This window comes from Procambarus clarkii, chromosome 40 (assembly GCF_040958095.1).
Source record: "Procambarus clarkii isolate CNS0578487 chromosome 40, FALCON_Pclarkii_2.0, whole genome shotgun sequence".
Lineage (NCBI taxonomy): Eukaryota > Metazoa > Arthropoda > Malacostraca > Decapoda > Cambaridae > Procambarus > Procambarus clarkii.
The window spans coordinates 6,644,284-6,662,773 of record NC_091189.1 but is presented as its reverse complement, the minus strand read 5'-3'; the positions used below and the strand labels follow the sequence as shown (position 1 = coordinate 6,662,773).

Sequence of the window (18,490 nt, the reverse complement as noted above, 5' to 3'; positions counted from 1 at the left end):
TTCCCTACCCAGAGCTTGTATGTTGAAACTGGCATCCTGTCTCAACTGCATCATGATCATTACTGTTTTTTCTACCTCGCATGGTCCCTGCAACATCCTCACTCTCACTTGTGCTTGCGGGGGTTGAGCTTTGGCTCTTTGGTCCCACCTTTCAACTGTCAATCAACTGGTATACAGATTCTTGAGCCTATTGGGCTCTATCAATCTACATTTGAACTGTATGGAGTCTGTGTCTGTTTCCACCACATCACTGCCTAATGCATTCCATTATTTAACTACACTGACACTGAAAAAATTATTTCTAATATGTCTGTGGCTCATTTGGGTACTAAGTTTCCACCCGTGTCCCCTTGTTCGTGTTCCACCCATGCTAAATATTTTTTGTCCACCCTGTCAATTTCTCTGAAAATTTTGTAGGTGATGATCATGTCCCCCTTTACTCTTCTGTCTTCCTAGGACCTGCGGTTTAGCTCCCATAGCCTTTCCTTGTAGCTCATACCTCTCAGTTCTGGGACTAGTCTGGTGGCATACCTCTAAATCTTCTCTAACTTTGTATTGTGTTTAACTAGGTATGGACTCCAGACTGGAGCTGCATACTCCAGGATTGGTCCGATATAAGTGGTATACAAGGTTCTGAATGATTCCTTACAAGTTTCTAAAGGCAGTTCTTATGTTGGCCAATCTAGCATATGCCGCTGATATCCTTTTGATGTAGGTTTTTGGGGAGAGGTTCGGTGTGATATTACCTCCCCCCCCCCCCAGATCTTTCTATTTGACTCTTGCAGTATTTCACCTCCTAGATGGTACCTTGTGTTGGCCTCCTGCTCCCTTCACCTAATTTTATTACTTTACACTTTCCTGGGTTAAACTTAGTCACTTAAATCACCACCTTGTGTTGTGTCTTGACTGTTCCTGTTCACAACACCTTGTGTTGTGAACAGGACCCTCAGATGGGCCCTGTCCCCTTTCATCACCTTCCTTTTTCTGTAAGGATGTCTCGGTTGCAAAATTCCCCCTTGGTTCACGCTTGCAATATATCACCTTGTGTCATTCCATCCGTTTCTTCATGGAGGGTCTCGGTTGTAAAGTTTTGCAAGACCTAGACCCACATGTTAAAGGCTTGTATCCTTCCTACTGTTTTGAAACATCTTTTCCTTGAACATTTCTTTACACTCCATTGCCCTATTGATAGATGGGTCTAAGTCTGCCGGCGGTGTCGGCTACTCCGTTGTCTTTTCTGGCCAAAACCTCTATGTGCCGCATACCTCGGAGGCTACTATCTTCATGGCGTAACTTTGTGCAGTTTTGTGTACGCTGTGACTGCTTTTCCAACGTTAACGTTCCTATGTCATTGTGATTGATACAGTGCCCTCATAGTTCTGGAGTCATTTAACTCTGTGTATCCTGTGATTGTTGAAATCCAATATTAGCTGTTTATCTCTAGCAGGTTTAAGGTAGTTTTTCCAGAGTTCTCGGCTATATTGGCAATACCTTAAACAAACATGCAGATATTGCCACAAAGGAGGCTATCTGCACTTGTCTTATTTCCCTAAAAGGTTTTCCTTGTTGAAATTTCTACCCAGTCATATTCTTCTCAATCCATGATTGTTGGCAGTCATTGGTCTGGTGTTACAGGTAGCAAACTGTGCACTCTTAAAAGTAACTTATCCCCTTGGTTTTTCTCCTACTACAATAACAGATGGTAGGAAACGGCTTTGGCCATACATATTAACTCACAGGCACTTAATGGAACACAGCCCTGCTCTTTATTGCTCAAACTGCATTGTCCCACTTAGTTGTACACCACCTTGTAACGTGTACAGATTTTTCAGGACACTCCTTGATGAATTCAGTGCATTTGATATCGCAGGCCTTGTCTCTTTGTACTTGTATTGGCATCCGAAGTATTATTTAGCACCTTTTAAATATCCACCGACACTGATGGCGCTACAGTCTGCTCAGCATGGTGCCTTCTTTTGATAATTACTTATACACACTAGGCTATTATGTACTGTACAGTACTTTTTACAAAATAACCCTACATATACTCAATATGCAGCCAAACCTACACCACAGTAGGCTTGATTGACCCACATTAGTTAACTTCTACTTATAGAAACCATGTTCAATCTAGTCTGATATCCTACTTATAGAAACCATGTTCAATCTAGTCTGATATCCTACTTATAGAAACCATGTTCAATCTAGTCTGATATCCTACTTTTAAAAGGTTGACAAAGTATTTCATTATATCCTTTTTCATTCTCAATTTGTATTTAAGTTTTATTCATTTCATTCAATAATACCAACTAGAATCATCTTATCACAGTAGGCTATGCAATATACATTTACAATTTTTGTATCACTAACCCCCAAAATCAATTGCTTCTAATAAATACTACTGTATCACCCCTGCCACATTTCTCAACAGTTTCACCCCATCCTCAGCTCTCACCATCATAGACCTTCATCATAACTGATGTGCAGAAACTGTGATGATACACATTTTTAAAGATGAAGAAATTCCATTTTCAGTTGACATTTCTAATACATGTACAGTATGTTACTGTGCCTTTTGAATATTAGTGGTCTATCAAGTTACATGCTCTAGTCTTTTGGAGATATGGTCTATTTTGTTTGGCAGTGATAGTGTTTGTAATTGGTATTGGAATAGGTTTAGGAATGGAAGTCAGGTTAGTGTACGTAAGGAAAGAGAGGGAAGGTCTGTCAGGCATCACTCTATTGATGTACAGTACTTACATAATTGGCCTGGAGGCTGAAATTGAAAATGGATTGTACAAAAATAAAGTTTTATTTGAACATTTAACCATTTTTTTTTAAGCAAGAGAATAAATTTGATTCCAAGACATTGACATCACTTTCATTCATTGTAATTATGCAGAATTTAGAAATTTAAACTATTAGAGCCATTATAAAAATTTTGTTTATTAGGTTTGGTTTCAAGATATCAAAGTTTGAATGGAATATAACCAGTCTTTGGATGAAGAGGTGGGTCAGATGTCATTAAGGTTTAAAATTTGTTATACAAAACATGACTAGTGTTGAACATCCAATAAGTTTGTTGTAGCAAAGTATAGGGAGTATCCATTGGCATCAGGTCATGTTTAGAAATTTTGGTGCAGGTACACATTAGTTTAAGATAATACTAAAAGTATCTTGCTCTTTTGATGTACCGTTTAAAGGGGGTTTCAAAATAATCTACTAATAGAGGCTACAAGTCAAAGAAATAATAGGCACCTAATTTGTAATCACAATATATTGTGATTGGTGTGGCAATGTTCAATATGAAAATGTATTTTCATATGAAATGGACACAAAAAATTAAAATTTAAAACCACAATGAATATAGTATTATAAATATAAATTATAAAGATTATATCATGTATAAGAATTATATAACAATTTATAATTTATATAAATCATAAATATCAGTGCTACAGAAAAATCTAAATAATGGAGCCTTCCATTATTTAGATTTTGACTAAATTTTAGATTAGTCTGATTAAATTTTTTAGACAAGTTTCAACCGATCAAACGTGATAGGTTGAAATGGTACCCAACATGCACGTAATGTGTGTGTGCAAGTTTTTGCAAAACTACCATGTAGTTTTGTACAATAATACTATCAGTTTTGAAGGGTTAAACTCAACTTATTTCACATAATTCACATAAAATGAACTTCACTGAACAACTACACTTTGGCTTTTGTTAACTAAAATCCATATCTGGCACATTTTCCTGACTAATTAGGAACCTACACAAGACTTGCACTAAACAATTGTTATTAGAAATGTATTTTAAATAATGTATACATAATATTGATAAAAATTTACATTAAAACCAATGCCTGCATTGCACAATTTGGTCAATTATAAATTATCCACTATGATTTTTAACTCTTAAAATGTTTAGATAAAGCTATTTATATATGCTATTAACAAACAAGAAAACTTGGTTAAAATATCTACAGCAGTAGTCTCGCACTAACTCGCAGCCCCTCTAGCAGGATACACACAAGCACTGTAAATTAAACTGTCTGCATTTATTCACATATATCTACAGTATGAAAAGATTGTACAGTATTTCAATTTCTTAAAACTACAGTACATACAAAATTGATGACATTAAATGTCATTGTATTTTGCCAATGCTTAAAACAGAGGCATTCTGTAATTAAAGTGAAGAACAAGACCGCTTGCAATCTGCAAATTGTCATGACTAAGTATTTCCCAAAATGTTTATATATTAAAATAAGAATACACTATATAGTATTTATACTGAATAACAAAATAAATACATTACACCTAGATGTGTAGACCATTAAACTGCAAAAAATTATTGAATTAAAAATATCCTAAAGGTGTAAGAAAATAATATAACCATTTTGTAATTAAGTACCATTTTCGTCTTTAATCTTAAATATAATGCTTTTTACACCAAGACATTCAAAATAAGGTTAGGCTGTTACTATTCTTTCTTCAGTAAAGCGTTCATTAAGGGAGCGTGTGGTTTGGCTGGGTATATGTCTGAACCCCTTCACTCCTGGACCTGGACCATTGTTCAAAGATATTTCATCTTTGCCTTGCAGCATTGCTATTTCTTTTTGAACTTTGGGATCTAATATTTGCCGATGGGGTTCAGGAATGGTCCTCACATTTTCTGGAGGTATATTCACCATGGACACTGCCATTCTAGCTCTTGGATCCCGCTTTGAAATAATATTGCGCTTAGTTAATTTTCTGGGAGGCTCTCGAGATAAATTAAATGGTGGCTCTGGAGGATGGTAGACATGATCATTTACAACTGTAAAAGTCCCTGGAGCATAGTTTCTGGATTGGAATTGATTCATTCTGTTTCTGTTAAGACGTGGTCTACTTCGGGAAACAGTGCCTGAGGGGAAAGACATAATTATAAATTATTTGCCAAAATACAGGTAAAGCATTAAACTAATACCTATATCTGTAAAGTAGAATGTCTGCTTGTTCAAGACCAAACACTTAAAACTAGTTTTACCCAACTTTCACACATGGATGGATAGGGTATTGTTATACGGTTTCAGACCCAGTGCCGCACTAAGAAATATCAGCATCTAACCCAACCACTCTGTACACTCTTCATGAAGTCAAATATGTCTTTTTATATTTATCAAATATAATTTATTTATTTATTTATAAAGCAGCTTCTTTCATTGCATAATTTGAGGGGGGGGGGGAAGCAACAACAAAGTTTGGAGAGGGAAGACGAGTAGAAAGGGGGGGAAAACGATTGGTAGAAAGGGATTGGGGGATAGGAAAACAGACAGGAAGTTTGAAGGAGATACCCAGGAATAACCTCCCCTCCCATACAAGAATGTCTGTTTTTGTCTATCCAAGGTTGGAGGCCAGACACTTGAAGCTAGCCTCATCAAACTTTGCAGATTTATTGGTTTATAGGGAGTTTCACAGGCTGGTTGGGTCCCTATGCCCCTTCACAAAGTCAAGTGTTTAATTGATATTTAAGTGAATGCTATTACCTTTTTTCCTTTAAAATGAATGATCAAAGTTGTATTCTATGATATATGTTTGATATTTATAAGGCAGGGATATGTAGGGTGTGAAGATGCTTAGTGATAGGGGATGGGAGGACCTGAGAAGTTGAGAGATACCTGGGGCCAGATTCACGAAGCAGTTACGCAAGTACTGTACTTACGAATATGTATATCTTTCCTCAATCTTTGACGGCTTTGGTTACATTTATTAAACAGTTTACAAGCATGGAAACTTCCCAATCAACAGCTGTTATTGTTATAAACAGTCTCCTCATGCTTTGGAGCTCATTAACTGTTTAATAACTGCAAACAAAACCACCAAAGATTGAGAAAAGATGTACAGGTTCGTAAGTACTTGCATAACTGCCTTGTGAATCTGGCCCCTAGGTACTGGGTCCACCTGGACACTGCCAGATACCTCATCTAGTGGCTATGTAAATCCAGTGTAACTGGCTATGAGTATAAATGCAATTCATACTAATTCCTTGGTAGCTGTAAAAATCTGCTTCTGCTAAATCCACTCATGACTGATAATATATCTATATCAATTATTCTATATCAATAGATAATATATCTATTGAGGTCTGTTTATCAAGGTCCTCAATGAATGTAGAGGTCAAAGAAATTATAAAATAACATTAATTATACATACCATTGTTCTGTGAGTGTAGTGAAGCAATATTGTTTTTTATACTGACTGTCAATCCCCATTGAGATGAGTGAGACACTACTGAACTTGCTCCCCTTGGAGAGTCATTACCAACACTCTGCAAAAGATAATAGTGTCATTAGAAACAACTGTCAAAATATATTTTCAGAACAAACATGCAACCTGTAAACCTGGACTAGACGTGAAATACAAAATTGAAATGAATGCAAAATTTTGGTGATTAAGAACAGTAATGGCTGACATGCTTCTGCAAGTAAACCTTGTGTATAATATTAAGCTAATAAATCTGTTTATTCAGCAATTTTTTATTTATTTCTATGACCACAATGGCTTATACTCCCTCCCAGAAGATATCACCTGCAAATCTTTCACTCTTTCAAGATCACTAATCCTTTCCCCTACAACCTCTTATCTGTTTCACTCTTCTGGTCATATGATGCCCTTATTTCAATCTTTTACAGTATACCTTTCTAGTTAAACAATTTTGAGGCAGCCTTTTAACATTTCTATACCACCAAAAGGTATTGTTTCACCCACTCCACTACTTAAAATTTCATTATATCACATCTTTCATTCATACCCATCCCACATACTTATGCCAGCTGCTTTTCTATATATATATAAACAAAAAAATACCTGTAGCCAAATCCCATCTGTAAAAATACCAGAGGAAAGAGAGGAACGAAGTCTATTTAGTGTAACCAGGAAAATAGTAGTGCTCAGAACACTACCTTGGAACACCTTCATATTATCAAAAGGAGTCTGAGAACGAGGCCCCAAGTTTCACTTTAAACGCACGACTAGAAAGGAAGCTTTGAAAGAAGACTGGGAGATTGCCATGAAGGCCAAAAAGAGTGTAGTTGAGACAAAACATTGTCTCTCCAGGTAGAATCATAAGGCTTTTCCAGGTCAGAGAGGATGGCAACAACAGTGATCTTCAATCTGCCTTTACTGCAAATTTAGACCTCTTATTTCCACTGAAACATTACGTTTGTTAGTTTTGATCAAATTTTGTAATTTTTTTCCAGACAATTTATTTCATAAATGTTATTACCAAAATAGTGTCATAATACAGTGGAACTTCGGTCTACGAATGCCCTAGAGTATGAATTTTTTTGGTGTACAAAGTAAATTTGATCATGAAATTTGACTTGGTATACAAAGTTTGCCTCGGAGTAAGAGTTATTTGTTGATACTGTACTTGTATGGATCAGTCGTATGGATTCTGCTGGGCATGGGGTGAAGCACGCTCAATTTACCAACGTATCCCGCTCAGTGACGACCACGCTTGAATTCACTGTTTTCTGCTTTTTTTTGGGGGGGGGGGGGGTGGTTCTGGACATAAAAGTTCTTATTATATATCATGCCATGGGTCCCAAGAAAGTCAATGGTAAAGTTCAACCTAAGAAAATAGTTGTGAGGATGACAATAGAGGAAAAAACAAGAGATCATTCATAAATAAGAAAAAATGGTATGCGGGTTGTTGATCTAGCTGGGAAGTAGAATAAATCTATGTCAACGATATGCACCTTAATTGCTAAGAAAAAGGAAATTACGAATGCTAAAGTGGCAAAAAATGTTACAGCAATCACAAAACAAAGAACATAAACACTTGAGGATGTTGATGTGAAAGGGTTGTGATGTCTCGCTTCAGACAAGTGTTGAAACGTAGGAAAATACAAGTGTCTATAGACAAATTCTTAGTAAGACAAGTAAGCAGTGAGCCACAACCGGGTCCTATTGGTATGCCTGCAAAATGTAAGGAGAGAGAGAGCCCCCCAAAATGGCATCACTGCCTTGGTGACGTTATAATGGAATGAGACTCCCCCTTCCAAACATTAACACCCCCCCACCCCCTTCTTCACCATCTTCCATACGCCAAGAAGAGTCCTCAATAAAGGCAATAAAGGTTAGGTATAGTATAAAAATGAGTAGTATTTTTATATACTGTATACTATACATAGTAGAGTATACAATGCATTTTTAAATTAATGTTTTTGGGTGTGTAGAACAGATTAATTAAATTTACATTACAGGATTTCTTATGGGAATATCTGTTTCGGTGTACGAACCATCTCTTGGAACAGATAAAATTCGTAGACTGTGGTTCCACTGTATATATTTGTTAATTTTATTTTATAAACTTTGGTTATATATTATGATTGCCCAGAAGGTAAAAATTATAAATACCACTATTTTGGTAATGTTGTGCTACAGTTGTAAAATGATACCGGACACAAGACTACAATAATATTTGTTGAAGATGCCCTTTGGAGAGAGAAAAAGCTCTCAACCTTCTAACAAGTCAGGTGGGTATAGGAGTAGATGCCTTCTATTTGTAAAGAAATATAAATATATACAATTCCCTCCCTACCATTTTATTCTTCACCCAACTTTAACGTTGTGTATTAACACATTATAATACTCTTTTACTTCATTTCATTCCTTTTGCCTCATGTACAGAATACCTATGTATGAAACTATGCTCAAAAACTATTTGTTAGAATTAAAGTCCTCTCCAAATACATCTAAGATATCCTAATTCCCATTTCCATCCCACTTTTCAACATGATCTTGACATTCATTCTCCACCTTAGCATTCATCTCCTTTTACAGTAACTTTCCTACCGTCTTACAGCCTGTCCATGCAATCATTATTTCCAAAACACCATCTTATTTTTTTCCTTCAGCATTACCTTTACACACTAGGATGTATGTATGGGTACTTACAAACACTATGTACAGTATCCTTTCACTTCACAAAGATAATTAGCAATATTAATTTGTATGACAGCAAAAGCAATACTGAAAAATAAAAGAATATTCTACTAACTTTTTCTTTGAATGTGTCTATACTGTCCAATCTTGCATCAGGAGTATTGTAGGAGTGTTTCATCTTGTGAAGCAAAAGCTGGTCTGAGCGAAGTCCCCTTACAATGGTTCCACTGCCAACACGCACTCTCAGTGGTGTTCCCAAGTTCCCTTTGGTCTGCTGGGATGCAGTCAAAAGAAATCTTAACACTGCAAGAATATAATCCAATACATATACAACAATGCAGAAAAATGTATTAGATTCATACCATCCATAACAATTTCTAATTATGTCTAATTACAGCACTGTATTTACCATTTCATCACTATAACTGCATTTTTCTAGCCATATGACCCAAAGGAATGCACAATAAATTTATCAAAAATAAAATGTGGTTTGAGGAGAATTCAGCAAATTCAATTTCAATAAACAGATTAACTGGGAACAAATAAACCAAGCCCTCACAGAAATATGCCAGGAAAGACAACTAGATAATGCAAACTTAAACCAGTGCCTTATGAAAAGAGGCATGGTAACACTTGAAATATGTGCAAGTCACATACCATTAAGAAGAAAGAGAAAAAGATGCAAACTGGAATGAGAATAGAGTTCCCTCTATAGGTGACGAAAACAAGTTGCTGAGCATCTGCAACTAGTTTCCAACTATGTTGAGAAACATGTTGAAACATTTCTCAACTATGTTGAGAAACAGAAACGATTGAGTTAAAGTTCCAAGAATCATATAATATCCAGGAAAGGCAAAGAGAGCAAAAGGCCATAAGCAAAATTAAAGAGGAATCCAAAATTCTTTTTCTTCTATGTAAAATACAGAAAAAACTACATCCTGCATTGGGCCCTTGCACAAGGGTGATGGAACCTTCACAGATAACAGCAAAGAAATGAGTGAAATACTGAGGTTACAGTACAATTCAGTTTTCAGTGAGCCCCTGAACACATTGCAGATCAATGATCCAAATTAATTCTTCATGAATGTGACACCACCATCGAACCACATATCAGATATTACACTAACCCCACTCAACTTTGAAGTAGCACTAGGTAGCATGCACTAGTGTCCATAGGCAGCATGCACTAGTGCCAATCGGCACCAGGCCCAGATTCCTGGAATTTTATAATCATCAAGAATTGCGAAAAAAACACAATCACAAGCCCTAAACATCTTTGAGACAGAGCCTAGATACTGGTGTTATTCCTGATGTACTTAAAACTGCTGAGACTGCACCATTTCACAAAGGAGGCAGTAAAGCTGATGCAAAAAATGACCCAAAACTAACATTGCACATAATAAAATCTTTAAAAGCGCTCTAAAAAGTAAGATCACAAAACAGTGTCTACATAACACTGGGCAAAATGAACCCATGTTGCCCAGTGTTATTTCTTTTCCATTATACATATGGGGCATAACTGGCCAACCTCTCGCAGTGTTCAAGAGAGAACTTGACACACGTCTTCAAAGGATAAATGATCAATCACTCTGTGACTCATACATCAGGCTGAGAGCAGCTGCATCGAACAGTCTGGTTGATCAGACCGGCAACCAGGAGACCTGGTCAGAGACCGGGTGGCTGTGATACTTAAAACATTGATACTTAGAATAATCAACAGGTAGTAGGCCATTGATAACATGAGGAAATGAATACTGAAGGTGCAATGAACTTCAGGGAATACAAGGAGTATGCTGTTGAGAGAAACGAGAGGAGAAGGGACACAGTATCAGGCTACTAGCAGCAGCACTTAAGATGGGACTGTCAAGTCACCAGCCAGAGTGAGGCTGGTGACTATAGGCTAGATAAATATATTTTGTTAAATCACTTCAGCTATTAAAGGAGGAATACTTTTAATTAAAAATTACAGGATATGACAATGCTTTTAAGCTACTGTGCTGTACAGTATGCTCTTATGTGTATTATCAATGGAAATTCAGACTTGAATAGGTCACAGAACTGAAGTGATCTATCACTAAACAAATTGTTTACAATAGTTAGGATATGCAGGACTATTTTTGCTGTCAATAGATGGCTCTAGAGCTCAAATGAGATACTAACAAATCCCATTTCAATGGAATTATTATAATAGATAAACTTAAGGGAAAAAAAATAAAATAAAAATACTAGAGGCTATGGGGTTACATTGCTCAGTTTCAAAAGTAGCCCATACCTTTTATTTTATTTTTTTTGCTCAAACTTAAGTAATTTGTAGATTCAAGTCAACTTTCTAGATATTAAAGAAAACTTGTCAGAAGAAAAACAAAATATGTCACAACATAAGGTACAGATAGTCTTACTATGGATACTGTACTTATTTAAGTCAATACGAAAAGAAAACAAAAATTATTTTTAGTTCAGATATTGGAAAATTGAATTAGGTGGTGCTATTAGACGTATATAGAAATTTATGGATATAATGAAACACCCTTTTCTGGGCAACCTTAGTAGCTTCCAGGTGCATTAGTTCCCGCAACACAGAGACATCTACAAAACTAACTTGCATCTGGATTTGTACAAACTTTGTAAACACCAAGACCAGAATCTGATGTGCTCATGGAGGTAAGGGGAGCATTGTGATCTGAGATTGATCTAAAACCAAGTAAAACCTAACAAAGTACAAGCAAAGCAAAACAAACTATCTATCTTGATTAAAGTGAGAAAGCAAGGTGTAAACAAAGGAAGCAGTAGTTTGCATATCATCAAACCATGTGCTAGTATCCAAATGGACCACCAAGTGGAACCATAAGTCACCCAGAGGTCCAGCCAGCCTGCTTCCTCACAACTTACTCCCACTTACATACCGGCCAAGATGCATGTACACACATGTACACACACACACACACACACACACCGAGGCCTTACAACTGAGTGGACAGCGCTCTGGGGGTCATAGTCATAAAGGCTCGGGTTCGATTCCCATCAGAGGCAGAAACAAATGGGCAGAGTTTCTTTCACCTCGATGCTTCTGTTCACCTAGCAGTAAATAGGCACCTGTATTCACCTAGTTGTGTTTGCGGGGTGTTAAGCTTTACTCTTTCGGCCCGCGTCTCAACTGTCTATCAATTGTTTACTAACTACAGTACTTTTTTTTTCCCCGAAAGCTACAAGTAATATTAGTTGTTGCAGGTGGCTGAGGAAGCCACCGCAAAACCAGTTAAAAACAGTAAACAGGCCACCTGACCCAACAGAACAGGCAAACCGATTTGCTAATAATGGCCGAGAATTCCAGACTGCTCCCACACACCAAAACCACTTAATTAACCAGCCAAGAAAAGGGGTATAATTCATCAAGATTACCGGGGAAACCAATAATCTTTTTTCATCACACAAGCAGAATCCATAAGCAAGAAAGGCAAAATCAAGCACAGGGGAAGGAGTGAGGATACAGGAGAGAGGAGGGAAGTCTGGGAGAAGGATATATATTAGTCCTTATATTCACTCACACAATGCTACCAAAGCTCACTCATGTCCCAATCATACATGGTCCAATCTACATTACAGTACAGTACAGTATAATGTTTTGCTTTATTTGTACTTTCTTGGATTAGCAGTTTTATTAAGTTTTGGGTCAATTTCAGAACCCCCCATGCTCCCCTTATTTACACACCAGACTTTGGTCATGGTATTTGGTTGGCCTATGCAAGTTCAAAGGCCCAGTACTTTTGTGGATACCTCAGTGATATCAAAGCCAATGCACCAGGAAGCTATAGATGGCCAGCCCAAAAAGTGATGATGTTACCAACTTTTGTTTTTAAACTAACCTTCATTCCTTCTGCAATTCCTCTTCTTGCATCAACAATATTATGTCTTGCCTGATTCCTGTTGTTCTGCTGTGACATTGCTAATGTCCTGCGTGCTTGCTGAATTTTTCTTCTGGCAATTTGTTGGCTGAATGCTCGATTCTTATCGATCATTTGTTGATAGGTTTCCTTTAAAAATGTATTGACAGATTAAGAATTAATATAACACAAAATATCTTCATATATTACCTACTTATTTATTAGATTCATATTTTACTTATTTATCTGATTCATATTTACCTACATTGAGGATGTAATTACACTTAGGTAATTACATCCTCAATGCAAATCGAGTTCAGACTGTAATTTGCAATGCAGTCTCTTTCTAGTAAACTTTTCCTTACAAGATTTAAACTAACAATTTTAAGTTTTGTTCTTTCCTCTTTAGATGTTCCTTCCAATTAATTCTGGAAATAATGTATTGAACTATAAGGTCTAGTCTTTTTCATCTTTTTTATTATCTTTTTAATTTTAATGACAAATAACATCTTACAAATTATTTAAATGAAATTTAAGTGGAGCTCAAGAACAGCACTTATGACTTGCTTTACTTCACCTTTACAGTCTTTCCAATGCAAAGTACCTAAACTAGATATTATCACTTAACATTTGTATTAGAAATAGATTCAAAACAATTCAAAACTGAGCTAATTACTTTTATACTGTATTTAAACTCTGAAAAATAACTAGGTGTACATGGATCCTAAATATAATATAAATTACCTATTTTCCTGAACTTCATTCTTAAAACTAATTGTATAACAGAACTTAAGACAACATTATTTAGGTTTACAATAAAATACAAGATCAAGAGCTAAGCATTATCGTGACTACTAATAGTAATGTGTCCCAAATTATCCAGTGCAGTAACGAATTAATGATGAAACAAAGTTCATATAAAGTCTAAGAGCTGCATCCTCATATCAGTGGCCTCAATCATGCTAGTGGTGCTCTATATTCAGCTCCCTTACTTCTCGTCTACCCATTATTTTATAACTACTAACCTGATGTTCGTACTCAAAACTACTTGATTCTTCTTTAGGGTTTGCTATTCTTCCTTGTCCTAATCTGTTAATAATACTTTCTCCTCTTCCTCTGGCATTAATGCCTCTTCCTCCTCTAGCATTAATGCCTCTTCCTCCTCTTGCATTAGTGCCTCTTCCTCCTCTTGCATTAGTGCCTCTTCCTCCTCTAGCATTAATGCCTCTTCCTCCTCTTGCATTAGTGCCTCTTCCTCCTCTAGCATTAGTGCCTCTTCCTCCTCTTGCATTAATGCCTCTTCCTCCTCTTGAATTAATGCCTCTTCCTCCTCTTGCATTAATGCCTCTTCCTCCTCTTGTGTTAATTCTTCCTGTACGTGCCACCAAGGCTCCTCTTGCACGGGAAACTAATCCACCTCTTCGCCCTCTACTTTGATCCCGCAGCGAGCCTGTATAAATATGAAAATATGAAACTACTTAACATGTAAAAGTTGACAGTAAAAGAACCTATTTGATGGTGTGACCTTTGTCGAGATAAAATATGAATCAGAACCAGTCTCCGTGGTGTAGTGGTAAGACACTCGCCTGGCGTTCCGCGAGCGCTTTGTCATGGGTTCGTATCCTGGCCGGGGAGGATTTACTGGGTGCAAATACTTAACTGTAGCTTCTATTTAACTCAACAGTAAAATGGGTACTTGGTTGTAAAAACGATTCATTGGGGGCAGGGATCGTATTCCAGGGACCTGCCCGAAACGCTACGCATACTAGTGGCTGTACAAGAATGTAACAACTCTTGTATATATCTCAAAAGAAAAAAAAAATCAAACAAGAAAAAATCACATTTTCAAAGTCATAAGAAACTAGATTATCTCATGTGGTCATAGGATATGAAAGTAACTGATTACAAATATTTGTAATGGCCTATTTACATTATTGCCAAGTTTATGCACAAGATCAATTAGAATCAGTTTTAAAAAGAGAGACTAGGAACATAATATCTTGTGTTATTAAGGTTAAACAATGATATAGCATACTGTACAAAATATCCTATTATGCATTTACTAATACCCTCACCAATACCCTGCACATGGACTAAATATTTTAACTCAATCACCAACAAGTGTGATCTTGATGAATACTGAAAGATGTCTCGTTTAATATTTTATAACAAAAATGAGACCTATATTCAACAGGCTAGCAATACCTCTAACTTCTTACGTCACCTGTACAGTATATATATATATATATATATATACAGTCCTTTTTAAGGCTATATATAAAAAATTGCTTAGACTAGTTAATTAGTATCATATTTTAATGAACAAAAATTAAGTTTCTGTTCAAATCTGTTGAAATATTATTTGAAAAATATAAATTACTTACAATTCATTATATATTACACAGATATAGGAATTTAAATTTAGAGATGTCTCTGTCAAGACCTACCATTGCTGAGAATCAAATTTCAAAATCTTAGTTGAAGAAAAAAATAAAAAATACTGTAGTACTTACCCATGGCACCAATTTTTGTGGATAGAACACGAGCACCCCTTCCTCGCCCTCTGATTCCACTGCCATCCACATTGTCGCCCCTCAAGAATCCTGCATCTCTTCCAGCTGTTGCTCCTCTACCACGACCCCTTCCTCTTCTTGCACCTCTCCCACCACGACCCCTGTTTTTCATTTTGATGATATCATCTGTAAAGTTGAAGAATCAGTTATTTTTCTGAAGTGGTATATTCATCAAAAGTATACAGTACAATAAACATGTAAAGCACAAATAATGATAATCTCAAAGTTATCTATATAGTGTTACTGTTTAACATGTGAGACAAGTACTGTACTTAAAGCATTCAGTTTTTTCACATTGCATACAAAAATAAAGGGAAGCAATTTAATCTAACCTACTTAGGTCATGTGCCAAAATCTGAAACACTGCAGTTCCAAGATTGCATGTACAGTAACATGTGACCTGTAAGTAACTAGCACTGTTGGCTCACCATCCAATGTACCAAGTTTGATTCACGGGTACACATACAGTTAGGCACGTTACCTAACACCCATGTACGTTCACCCAGCAGTAAATAGGTAACTGGAAATCAGATGTTTGTTGTAAATTTCATCCTAGGACAGGTCAGTTGTTGGTCTAGGATGACAATTCCTAATCATTCTACCATGACAAAATCCCTAAAATGTGTTTCTTCTATTGAGGAACCCCTCAATGTGACAAATATTTATTAAAATTCCAGCTCATATTTTTGTTACTTTCTGTTTGCCATATACTATAAATTTTGCAGAACTGAGGAAGGTCTGCAGGATCCTAGTAGAAAATATTTATTTAGGGAACCTCAAAAAGCCCAAACAGGCTTCCATCTCCAATAGTGGGAAACCATTATACCAGTTGTCATTTAAGTTTCAGTACTGTATATACAGTACAGTACTAGTACCTGTCACTTGAAATTTGTACGATTTCAAAATTACAATACATTTCCTAGCTGTTCTACTCAGTTACTCTCTTGGGAAGCTCTTGTCCTAGCTGCAATATAATGTGCCTTTGTAAGTATCCAAGACAACTGTGACTGCCAAAGATGTTTGTGCCAATCCTTGGTTATTCAGTAACCGACGTCTACAGTGCATTATCTCACCAGTATGCATGTGGCTTAGTCAATTCCACTTATTTGTTAGAACAATTTGACTATCACTCACCTCATTTTTCTGTCCTCATTTTGCATGTAGATGTTGCATTGAGTGTTTGAGGATATGAATTTGCCCTTTCAGTCATTTTCTGCGAGAGGAGTCAGAGCATTTCTCATCGTAATTCTGGGTACCTCTTTCTGGGAAAAGTGTGGTTCGGTGTGTGTGTGACCGTTTGATGGGGGCTGTTGGTTCCATGTAATTTTGATGTGATTAATACCTGTCAAGGATACCACTCATATCCCTTTCATGCTTCTAGATGTTCACAGTGCTCAGTCCCAACTTATTTCACTCTAAAGGTATTTCTAGGAATCCTCCTTGTATGGCCCTTTTATAAATTTTCAGAAAATGAGCTGGGTTCAGTGTTGGTCACACCACTCGTAGTATAAAAAAAAAAAGCCAACCAAATCCTAGGAATAGTCAGACATAATTTTGATTTCAGGGAAAAGAAGGCAGTTATCCAACTTGTATAAATCTCTTGTGCACCCTCACTTGGATTATTGTATTTACTCCAAGCATTGTATCCAAGCATGGAGACCTCATTTTCAGAAAGACGTACAGTATCTACTTTGGATAACGTCCAACACTGGGCGACAAAAATCATTCCTGAACTAGGTCGAATTCCATATTAGGAATTGTTGAGGGCCACAGGGCTAACATCACTGCAAACCAGACATGACAGGGCTGATCTCATCAAAACTTGCATTCGATCGAGAGTAGACCTGCACTAAGCGAGACCGTTGCTCTACCCTCCAGCCCAAGTAATTTCAGGTACATTAAGTGCATTAGCCCTGAACACAATGTCTTGATACATCTACTAGTTTTAATACATAATGATTTCGAAACTTCCCACTACCACAGCCTGACCTGTGGCCAGCCTTCCTTGGTGCCTGCCTGTCTGTCTGCCAGGCTCTCTATGGGTCAGCATCACCAGTGCTCATGAGTGGTGGTAGCATCTCTCCTGTACGAACATGAACCATTCTGTTTACGGTAAACAACATCCACAAGTACATGTCTGATTCTTAAACAGCTGGTGTCAGAGACTCTCTTAACTTAAAAGCAAATTAATATCAGAAAATGTAAAAAGGTTAAAGCCTCCCGTTACCCCCAACAAACTCAGAAGCGTTAAAGAGTTCGAGTGCACACAGCGACCACCTCGAGCCACGCGACACGGCCCCCCCCTAGACTCCTGCTAGAGGTACTGACCTAGAGACAGACAGAGAACATCCTGTGAAGCCATAGTTGAAGCAGCAGGGAGAGGGACGCCCAGGACACACCCGCCAGCCGCCACACCACCGTCTTGTCACTGGTTTATTTTGGCCACCAACCTGACGACCTCTCCACACGCTCCTAACTCCTCCTCCTCCTCCCGCTACGCTCTTTAACACCAACTAAAACAGGATCACAGTTTTTATAACATTCACTTTGAAAGTTTTTATTTGAGCGTTTATACATACACGGTTTCTTCCTATTTACATATAATATGACATATGTAATATATATAGTATGTATCAGTATGTCAACAAAGTGTGCTCCGCGGAGCGTCAACGCTAACCAACACTGTTTGAGAACTTGTACGTTACTTGGTGAAACTTTACACTGCACATGTAGGCAGCTCGGCCTCTAGTGTTGTCACAACGGACAGAAGACGATTTATTAAGTTACCAGAGCCTAGCCTAACCTAACCGGCGACCCACGCATAGAAAACGGAAACTTTTGTTGAGCTGCTGTGATTTATAGTACAGTACATCATATTTTGGCCGTTGTGGATTTTTACATCCTTATGTGAAAACGATTTGGCTGTAGTAGCATCCTTATGTGATGTATTATTCAAGAGGACAAGTTGAACTATAAAAAAATACTAATAAAAGTAAACTTAATTAAGGACTTGCTGTTACCTTTATGAATGAAGAATGATGTAAACCATTTATTACAATACATTCGTATTACTATATATACAGGTTAATATCACAATTGG

General features: G+C 37.0%; 1 protein-coding gene across 2 annotated transcripts; it reads right to left on the bottom strand.

Annotated features, from left to right (window-relative positions):
• Positions 1 to 4,048: 4,048 nt before the first annotated feature.
• Positions 4,049 to 18,071, bottom strand: LOC123757865 (uncharacterized). Of its 2 annotated transcripts, none has more exons than XM_045741758.2 (7): positions 17,719 to 18,071; positions 15,331 to 15,516; positions 13,843 to 14,267; positions 12,800 to 12,967; positions 9,052 to 9,210; positions 6,201 to 6,315; positions 4,049 to 4,911 (listed from the first exon to the last, which is right to left on the bottom strand). In XM_045741758.2, exons 1-7 carry the CDS (start codon positions 17,750 to 17,752, stop codon positions 4,478 to 4,480), a joined length of 1,521 nt encoding a protein of 506 aa, XP_045597714.2. In that variant the 5' UTR covers positions 17,753 to 18,071; the 3' UTR covers positions 4,049 to 4,477. The 2 variants fall into 2 exon arrangements, with proteins under 2 accessions (XP_045597714.2, XP_045597715.2); XM_045741759.2 differs by having other exon boundaries at positions 9,052 to 9,207.
• Positions 18,072 to 18,490: the final 419 nt, after the last annotated feature.